Here is an 11350-nt window from a genome sequence, read left to right as displayed (position 1 = left end):
GTCCTCGAAGCCCTTAGGTTGTCGCATGTATACCGTTTCGGTGAGATTGCCGTGAAGCGCATTTGAGACGTCGAGCTGTTGAACCGGCCATTGGTAGAAGAGAGCGACAGCGAATAGAATGCGAATGGTTGGTAATTTTGCAACTGGGCAGAAGGTGTCGTTGTAATCCAACGCGTATTCTTGTTGGTTCCCTTGAGCTACCAATCTTGCTTTGAAGCGAGCCACGGACCCGTCCGAGTTGCATTTTGTGCGGTATGTCCACTTTGATCCAAGAATTGGTGCATTGATGGGAACGGGTACTAGAGTCCATGTTCCCTGTTTTTGAAGGGCGATGAATTCTTCGGCCATTGCTTTTCTCTAGTGAACCGATTTGGAAGCTTTGGTATACGTGATTGGATTAGTGTTTGACTGTTGTGTGGAATCTTGCATGTGATGAAGTAAATTGAACCTCCGAGCTGGTTTGAGGGAGCTGGTTTGACGTCTTGTAACCATGGGATGCGTAGTTGGGACTAATTTAGAGGAATCCTGCAAGATGGGAGCAACGGATACTATATTAGTATGATCTTGATTATTGGTTGTAACTGGAGAATAGGTATCGTGATTGGCAAGAGGTTCAGAATTAGTCTTGGCATCTGGAATGCGAATTGTGGAGACCGATATGAGTAGAGACGGGTTCCTTATCGATTATGGAGGAGGTTCTTTAGACGCTGTGTTTTTGAAAGGGAAGGAAGATTCATTGAATTGAACATGTCGCGAGATTGCTATGCAATTGGTTATTGGATCCCAACATTTGTAACCTTTTTTATTTTCCGAATAGCCTAAGAAAATACAAGAAGTAGAAGTTGGAGTTAGTTAAGTGCGATTATAAGGAGGTTGTAGAGGAAAACACTCGCATCCGAAAGTCTGGAGATGATGGTAAGAGGGCTTGACGTTGAACATCAGTTGAAGGGGTGATATGTTGTTGATCGTTGCGGACGGAGTTCTGTTTATGATATACGTGGCGGTGATCGCCGCATCTAACCAGAGCGAGTGAGGTAAGTGGGCTGTTTGTAGAAGCGTTCGAGTTGTTTCCACGATGTGATGATGCTTGCGTTCAACTATTCCATTTTGCTCCGGCGTGTAGGGGCATGAAGTTTGATGGAGAATGCCCGTGGTTTTGATAAACGTTTGAAATTGCTGATTAACGTATTCTCCTCCGCCGTCCGTGCGAATGGCTTTGATCTTGCGGTTTGTCTGACGCTCAATGAACTTAGTAAAATTGATGAATATTTGTGTAACTTCAGATTTGAACATTAATGGAAATAACCAGGTGAAACGCGAATAGTCGTCAACAAATATTAACTAGTATCTAAAACCTTGCTGGGAGGGGACCGGAGACAATCCCCAAACATCGGAATGTATGAGCTCTAAAGGAGCCTGTTTACGGTTTTCAAAAATTTTAAAATATAATTTGTGTCATTTACAAAGTTTGCATGAATTACAAAAAGAAGAGGTATTAGAAATGTTGATAGCATGGTTCGTCTTGGTGATGTGCATGAGTACCCGGTGATTGGGGTGACCAAGCCTATGGTGCTAGTTGGGAGACTAGTTTCTTGCCGCCGTGAAACCTGTAGGTTGTCCGTGTGGTGGCTTGATGGCTAGCTGATATAATCCGCCTTTACATGGGCCGCTGAGCAAGATTTTGTTGGTCGTCGAATCCTTAAAAATAAACCCGTTTGAGTCAAAAATTATGGAGATGTTGTTATCTTTAACAAGATTAGACACAGAAAGTAAATTGTGAGAGATAGATGGAGTGTGGAGGAGTTGAGATAGAAAAAGCTTACGGGAGGGGATAGGAAGTAGTCTCGTGCCCGAGTGAGCAATGGGTACTGATCTTCCATCCCCTATAGTCACCGTGTCTATACCGTTGTACACATTTGAGGAAATGAGGTTGTCAGACGAATTCGTCATATGGGTGGAAGCTTCGGAGTCGATATACCAGTCGCCTGAGGTATTGTGATCGGCGTTGGCAAGAAGTGCCTGATTGTTCTTGGAAGAGTTTTGGGATGGAACGTAGTTCGGGTTGAGACGATGCCAACACGCATTGGCAGAGTCGCCTTTCTTTTTGCGAATTTGACATGTGGTGCTGGAATACTGGGCAGATCAGCTGGTTTGAGTTCCCAGACACGTTCTGCCTCTACGACCACAATCTTTGGATGCATAGAGAGCTACTTGGTTGTCGATCGTTGCGGGAAACTTTAATGCCACAGTCTGGAGGTGAATTTTTTCACTTATAAGTAGAGCGTAAAGACTATCAAGACTGAGAGAGGATTGCATCGTGTGGATGGACGTAGTGAACGGCAAGTAGGAAGGAGGTAATCCGTTCAGAATATATATCATAATGTCCTCGGGATCGATGGATGATCCTACCGAGGCAATGTTGTCTACAATCTTCTTGATCTCAGTTAAGTACTGAGACATTGAAAGATTCTTCATGGAAACGTTGTGAAGCTCGTTCTTGAGCGGGATAACTTTGGACCTGTTTGAAGATTGAAACCTTGTCTCCAATGCACGCCAGATCTCATTCGTAGATTCAAGATGGAGAACGTATGGGAGAACCGAAGGGGAGATGGTGGAGCACAATGCGGCAGCCAGATTTTGATCGATGACTAGCCAGCTGGAGGAATCTTGATTTGGATATGTATTTTTGTTTGCCGATGCATTTGTGGACGACGCGGAAGCCATTTGAGGATCAAGAAAGATGGCGAATCCATTTTCCTTGAGGACTTTAACGATTTGATTGCTCCAAATGGGGTAGTTGTCCGGAGTCAATTGATTTGGAACAAGAAATTTGAGGTTGGATATAACAAATTTCAGAGACGGTGAGATAACCTGAAGAGAATGGAGAATGCCAGAATAAGCTTCGGTGTGTGAGGCAATGGATGCCGGATTCGCCATTGATCTATGGAAAGGGGATTGTTCCTTATTCTGATACCATGATGAAATTCATGAAAAGATGAGGAAAACCGATGGAGAAGAAACCCAGAAGAATGGGAAAGAAACTTGGATTTTATTAATGAAAGCCTATTCTGCCATATTACAATAGGTCCCTATATATAGCTTACAAAGGGCAAAGTGATACACGTGTACTGTTATTACAGGATGGCAAGAATACATAATTTGAATTTATTTATCTATTCTGACAATATGATGATGATTTTGTGAGTGATGATGGTAACAAAATATCATAAAAGTTTCCTTGTGGTGATTATTGCCTTCTTGCTTCAAACAACATGTTGAAAACACAACTAACAATAAGAATCAATATAGCATTCATCAAGTAATGATAATAAATATAATATACTACTGGAATACACATCCACTTTGCGAAATGCAATGGCTGATTTTGCAATTACTAAGTGTTTAACAACAATGACTGATAATTTGCTCATAGCAAATATTTTGAGATAAGTTCAGCTGGTTGTAAATATAGATTTTAACATCTAGTTTTCAAAAAAAAAAGAAAAAAAAAAAAAGACATCGCAAACATCTCACAAACAGCTCCAGCAGCTGATGGGAATAGGACCTCCAAATTGTTCTTTTGTGATTGGTGTCGATTGCAATAACCTACAAAATAGATAGAAATTTCCTTCTTCTTCTTTTTTTTTTTTGTTATTGTCTACGGCTATAAAATACATATAAACCAAATAACACATCATACATCATATTCCAGAAAATGTTAGAATAACTTCACATAATTAAAACTCAAATAGCACAACTGGGTCAAAATGGGTAAACTACTACAACAATTTTAACAATAGTTATATACTACTAATCAATATACATTATATACAATAGTTCCACCAACAACAATTTCAACATTTATTTCGTTAAAATAGAATATTAAAAAAGCACTTATGATCATTAAAGAAAAAATCCCTCATTGTCATCATCATCACCACCACCACCACCACCACCATTAGCTTGAGTACCACCCAATCCACCTTGTTATTGATGCTCCTTCAACCTAGTTAGATTCATGATATCCTCGAGCTCTTGCCTTGTAATTGATTTCTCATAATGATGGCTCCCTCTAGAATTTTGTGAGCTAGATGGGTATTAGCTTCTATCCTAAAATGATATATGATGTTATACATGTGGCCCTTAGTCACTCTTCTCATTGCTTCCATCCATACATCAAAGTTAAACTCATATCGAGTAGTACCTCCACAAAATATTACGATCATTATAACACCATATATTTTTCTACAGAAATATGAATATGTATATGAAAATATATTTCACTTTCTTCTTCATTCAATTTAGTTTTAAAAAAATATATATATTTTTTACACTTATTGCAACAACACATGTGTACATGAATAAGTGTTCAATATATATATTTTTAATAATCATCTATACAATCATTTTCATATGTCATTTGTGCAAACTAAAATGTGTTAGGGCTAAAGAAAAAAATTAATACATTAATCCAACAAAGTTCACCAACAATCCCATAGGTAAAAACTATTCAAAATTCACTTATAAATGTATAATAAAACATTGCAAACAACGTTTTATCCTTCTTGCTCTTTTTTTAAGATATAAAATTTTAATCTAAATTCTAAATATTTTTAGATAAGATATTTATTAGTCAAAATAATTTTTCTTTAAATTTATCATACAACAACAACAACAACAATAAGAACAACAATAACAAGCCTTTATCCCACTGCATGGGATCGGCTACATGAATCTTTTTTCTCCGTTGTGTCCTATTAAAAGTCAAATTATCGTTTAAATCTAATAGAGAAAGATTATTTCTAATATTTTCTAACCAAGTATTTTTAGGTCTGCATCTACCTTTCTTAACATAAGTCAAATATAATACCTCTATTTTCCTAATATGGTCATCGGATAAAAAATAATTTGAAATTAAATAGATAATAAATGAAACTAAATATAGGCATTTGGTGAGGGTAGGGTGAAGGAAAAAGGGGGTTGTGGTAGGGCATGTGGGTAGGGGTGGAAAACGCGCTTGAGAAAGAGGGAGGGAAGTTAGAATTGGTCACAAATCTAGTTGCAATATTGTAAATTTAATGTAGCTATAAAAGGCACAAAATATATAAAATTTAATATTTAGAAAACTTAAAAATAAAAAAATAAAAAAAATAAAGAGTTATCTCAATTAAAATAATTTCATTAATATAATTCAGATATTATAATGAACTACCAGTATTATGATTGATAAATACTAGTTTAGAACATAATGAATTAGATTATAGAGGTTATCTCCAAGGATAGTGGCTAAAGGTGTTACTAATAGTGATATTGATGATTAATTACAAACATCTGTTAGTGAAAATGGGTGGGCGCGCTAAAAATGTTGATGGATGTGGATATTTGAGGTACGGTGGATGAAGGTTGGATGTTGATCAATGATGGATGTTAAATGATGGACAATAATAGATGTTAATATTGGTCATTTGAGGGTGTTGGGTGTCAGCATCAGTCGATAGCTATCATTAAATGGCTAGTGATTGTAAAAATTAAAAGCTAGATTTTGAAAGATGATGGGCATTAGTGTTAGTTGAAAGTCAATGTTGAATGATCGGTGATGATGATGTCAACTTTCAAAGATGCATCACATGAAAAAAAATGTGCCACCTTGAGCAATATAATTCGTCCTTCAATGAAAGATAAATATATATTTATCTCTTACTATTTCATATGGAGAGAAATTATGCAAAATCTAAAAAAATAGTAGAATACTCAACTCAAACTTAAAACACACACACCCTTGTGTGTGTACATGTGTAGTAAGTTCAGCATTAAGAAAGTTAAGTTATATAATTCATTTGCATGGAATCAATAGAGGATATGCTAAGAGAATGAGAGGCTTAGGATGTCCAAAAATCGTATTCTTACGTTTACCTTTTTCTTCATTTTAAGATGATCATCCTATTTAATCATAAATAAATTTTGATCATATTATTAAAAGACGAGGATTACTATTTTACAATAATGATGCCTACATCATTTGAGAATAAAATAAAGAGAGGGCTTATGATCCGCACGTAAATGATATTAGCCTTGAATCCATATATAGGAAGGAGACTTTATCCACTATGGTGTAATAATCTACCGAAATTTTAATGTGAAAATGCAGAAAAGGACTTACTACTTGGACATCATAAGAGCCTAAGGAATTCTAATATTTGTCTAACAATCTCACTTGGAAAAGGAAAACCAATTAGATCCATTGAAATGTTTAGAAATTTATAACACCAAATACTCTTTGTAAATGCAAGTTATGGCTAGTTTGTTATTTAAGAAGCAAGACTTACAACCTTGCCACAAAAAATAAAAGTTAGCCGGCCATGAGAGGTATGAATATGAACATGATTATTTTAGAAAATTGTCTTAGAGACAAGTCACGCATTAAAGTTTAATAAAAATTAAGTCCTATATATAGCTAATTTTTCTTACTTATAATTTAGTGTAAAAAATTAAATCCCAAAGGCTAAAGTGTGACATTTAAAGTAATTTTTGTTGGATTTGATTTGAAAAAAGTAAAAATGATAATGAGAAGTTATATTTTAGTGACTGACATTTGATAACATTCATTTTATTTCATCCAATTTAATTAATGATCAAATATTTTAAAAATTCATCAAGTACTAAGTTATAGATCAACAATAATGATCTTAATTACTTATCAAAAAATAATAATAACGAGCCTTAATCCTACAATATGAGGTTAGCTACATGAAATCTTTTTCTCCATTGTGTTTCAGTAAGAGTTGAATTCTCATTTAAATCTAATAAAAAATATATCCTCTTTAATACTTTCTAATGAAGCTTTTTAAGGCAAACCTCTACCATTCTTAACATAGGCTGACTCATTTTTTTTCCCCAAAAAACCCGCAGAAGGGGCATACAAATTAAAACAAAATAAGGGTATAAGTCCTTAAAGAATAAAAAGCCCTCTAGAAATACAACATTTAAAGGAAAACCTATGAGCCAAAGATTCAAACTAAATACAGTAAGCTAAAAAACAAAAACACAAAGTAAAAAGAGCATCACTTCTTTCTAGAATTACGAGCTTTACGTTTTCCACTTCTTTTAATAAAATCCGTTCTAGAAGCCAAATCATCCTTATAAAAATCTTCACCATCAGTTGAGGAATTATTGGCATGTAACCAGTCACCCCGCATCACCTCACTATCCCCCGAAATGTGGGACTGCAGATCATCCTTGAAAACAAGGGTTAAAGATACATTCAAAAGTGACTCTTCAAAACTTTTAGACAAGGGAACATCTCCATCTGAAAGAGCACAAAAAACAGCAGTAGTATCCAAAATAGCATCAAATCCACCCACACCCCTACCATCCATCTTCTTCACCAAACCAACAATAGTAGGCAAGATACCCTCACTATCAATATCAACCGAAGGAGCATCACCTGTCACACCAGCAGTCAAAACTCCATCAGGTGAGACAAGTAAGCAAGGGGTAGTGCAGGCTGGTGCAACCGACAACATAGTCTAACTCTAATGCATCTACTCTCCTAACAATGTCATTAGAAGGCAGACGGTTTAAGGCCACTCTCTCCAAATTTATCCACCACCAGAGCTATTCCAACCTTTACACATACATACTCATTTTACAAAAATACACATATGTACTCATTTTGCATTTTGTCTCTAAGTACAAAGCTATTCATCCAACTTGAACATCCTCATCTCTGCAACACTGCACTTAATTTTATGCTTCTCTTTTAATGGTCAACATTCTACTCCATAAAATAATGTAGGTCACACTACAATCTTATACAATTTTCGCTCAAATTTGAGGCATACTTTTCAATCACGCGACAGGCCTAATGCATTCTTCCGCTTCAGTCATCCAATTTGAATTCTACTAATAACATCTCAATGTATTTCACCATTACTTTAAAAAATAGAACCGAGATAGATACAGCGTGCAATCTTTTTAATGACTTGATCACCCAATTTTACAATATCACAATTAGATCTATTACTTCTAAAATTACACTCCATTTTATAATGATTATACTAATAAATATCTAATAAGTCTATTATATTTATTTTTCAAATTTATTTCTATTATCTAATAATTTAATTATATTGAAGAATAATAAATATGTGACACATTAAATCAAAGAAATCTATAAAAAAAATCAACCTTATTTAGAAACAAAACCTATTAAGATACCTTTTTTTATTTAAAAATAATAATATTCAATAAACTTATTGCAGATTTCCACTTTACCGCGCGCATATATTCCGGTGAATATTTATGCAACTAGAATTATTAAAATTAAGTGTACAAATGGCTTATAATTCATATAAATGTGACATTCTATTATATATTTTTATTTTATTCTATGGTTAGTGATTCATCTGAGTTGCACACCGCAAATATTCTCATAATTAAGAAGTAGATTATTCTCATTTATTATTTTATAATTATTTTCATCAACTAAGTAATATATAAACGTATAAAAATCATGTTATAAGCTCTTTTTATTGGGTTTTATTTTATGAAATATCTAATTTTGATATACTTTTTCTCTCTTATGTGTCACATTTTTTAATCTTCATCTCATTTAATGTTTTAAGAAAATTAATTTTAATTGGCATGAATTTTGATGCAATTATTACATTGCAAATTTAAGTCTTAAATAAAAAACATTCGTAGTCTGATTTCAATAGATTCATAGTCAATTTGAATATTTTGACAAGGCGAGGCTGCTAATACCAAAGGTGATCTTATACGAAGTCAAATGAACTCAAATCAAACACTTAAAAGAAGAACTTTTGGACATTAATTAGAGTCGAAACAGTATCAAAATCTTGTATGATAATAGGCAAAACGAACGGCTTGATGAGACGAATCCAATAAATCTAATATCACTCTATTTGTATCTATATTGAAGTACTTAAATGATAAATAAATAATTTATGATCAAAGAATTCAGTATAATATGTTCGATGGAGTGTTATGAAATTATGACTAAATTTATCAAATGTCATTTTTAAAAGTATTATAAATAACCACTATTTTTCACATGAAGGAGACTTGAACTTTGCCAGGAAAAAATTTGAAGATCTAAAGAACTCTAAAGCTCTAAATGACATGCCAACCTCCTTTCTCACCTAACTTTTGCAATAGCTAAGAGAATTATTGACGAGGGCGATGACATAGATATTGCATGTTCCAGCAAAATGGCGGAGACAATGGATATTTCATAGTCTTGAAGAAGCCTATGTAGCCAAATAAGATCCGCTTTTGCAATAGCTAAGGCTCTATATTTTGGCTTCATTTTGGATGACTTTTTTACTGTTTATTAAAACAGTTTTTTAGTTAAAAAAAATTTATATTTGTACTAAAAAATTATCTCTTGCACTACAGGAAAAACGTCGAAATCCGGCGGTTACGGTAGATTAACCGGCGGTTTTATGGACTACCGGCGGCTTTACGGCGGTTTTCCAGCCGCCGGAAAAAATCGCGTAGGAAACATGTACCAGCGGTTTTTTACCGGCGGTTTATGTTGGCGGCGATTTTCCGGCGGCGTATACCGTCGGTGACAACCGGATTTGGAACCGGCGGTTTTCCGGCCGTTACACCGCCGGTGATTTGACCGACGACTGACCGGCGGTCATAGTACCGACGGTCGTCCGGCGGTTTAGGTGGGCGTCGTTTGTTTCTTAAACCGCCGGCAAGCGCCGGTAGACCGCCGGTTCCTTTACCGTCGATAGCCGGCGGTTGGAGCCGTCGATATTACCGACGATGTAAACCGTCGGATGTCCACCGTAACACCGCCGGTGGCCGTCGGTAACCGCCGGTAATAAACCGGCGGTGTAATGCCATTACCGGCGGCTTGTCATTGGTCGTCCGGTATCGTAGTTTCCGGCGGCCAAACCGCCGGTTAGCCGCCGGAAACCTATAGCACCTGCCAAAAAAAAATTGACAACATCCCCTCTATTTGAGGAAGGTTCACCCTAAAGTCTAAACCTGCAGAAAGAGCAAGATATGTTGGGCAACACGCCACTATATTCATCAGAACCATAAATATATTGATGTCCGGCGGTTTACCATCGGTTTAATGACCGCCGCTATTACCGGCGGCTTAACATAGCAAGATCATCGGTTCGGCCGCCGTTAAAAGCCGACGGTCAGACCGCCGGCTACGCCGCCAGCGGTCCATGAACCGCCTGTTAGAACCGTCGGTAATGAGCATTTTTCCTGTAGTGTTGGGGAGATGGTATTAGTAGATCAGGAGGTTATGCATTTGTTGACAGATGGAGAATGAAATATTCAGTCGAGTGATAGTTAGCTCCTACTGATAAATGGGATTTTTTTTCAGTAGTTGGTTGCGGGTTCTTTAGTTGGAAGAAGTGTTAGAAGTGGCTTACTATAGCTCATACATGCAAATTGAAGCATATACTGAGCATAGGCTGTTAGGTTGAGAAGAAAACAATCAGGAATGAGCTCAGCAGGCAGTTGAGGAACTGAGAAAATCAGCCTAGAATCTGCAGATTTATATGCCCAGAAAATTGCAAAAAGAAAATAAAATAATGGAAGTAGGTGCGCTAGTGCGAAGAATATCCTATATATTGGAGTGTTTAAGTTGCATGGTGTTGGGAAGTAAAATCATGGAATTTGAAAGAAGTAGTGCAGATCTCTCTTCCCTCTTACTCTCTTTTTTGTCTCTCTTCACTTTTGCATCATTCTCTCTTATAAAAACTATCAAAGAGATACACATTAAATCATCAAAGGGACACAACCCTTCTTTAAAAATGAAAAGGAAAACTGCCCAGCCCGCCTTACACGCAACGGCGCTAGGTTTGGAGCACCGCGGCGCTCCATTCTCCGACTCCGATCTGTTTAACAGCACCACATCGTTGGAGTCTAGAGCACTGTAGCGCTTCACTCTTTGTCTCTTGTCTGAATCGTAGCACCGCAACGTCGCGATTTGGAGCCCCATGAACTAGACAATATACTGCATCAACTTGCGGGTACATAGCTTCACAGCATTGTACAATTGTAAGGAAAAAAAATTCTTGGGCAAAGCATCCGAACCCTAGCAGGAGGAAAATCCCTAGCAAGCTCGGCCGATGGAATTGAAGTCCGAGGCAACAGTACAACTCGATTGATCGGCACAATCAGATACCACATAAAACTAACATGTGGTAGTTGTTTAAGCGAAGAAGAAGAGAAGGGTTGGCATGATTGAATTGAAAAGTAAGAGTTTGTTGGTGTTTGGAGGCGATAGCGAATAAGTAGCTTGGAGATTCTTTCAATCCATAAATTACCTTTTTTAGAAGGCATATAAGGAGGGGCG

The 11350-nt window shown here is 36.4% G+C and overlaps 1 protein-coding gene across 1 annotated transcript in view; it reads right to left on the bottom strand.

Annotated features, from left to right (window-relative positions):
- LOC110092497 overlaps positions 1-348 on the bottom strand; it is a 1974-nt gene extending 1626 nt beyond the window's left edge. Inside the window, exon 1 of the mRNA XM_020817067.2 lies at positions 34-348. Within this exon, the coding sequence (XP_020672726.2) occupies positions 34-348 (315 nt within the window). The remainder of the gene's footprint in view (positions 1-33) is intronic.
- Between the last annotated feature and the right edge of the window lie 11002 nt (positions 349-11350).

Source organism: Dendrobium catenatum, unplaced genomic scaffold (genome assembly GCF_001605985.2).
Source record: "Dendrobium catenatum unplaced genomic scaffold, ASM160598v2 fragScaff_scaffold_9, whole genome shotgun sequence".
NCBI lineage: Eukaryota > Viridiplantae > Streptophyta > Magnoliopsida > Asparagales > Orchidaceae > Dendrobium > Dendrobium catenatum.
This window is presented reverse-complemented; position numbering and strand designations above follow the sequence as displayed.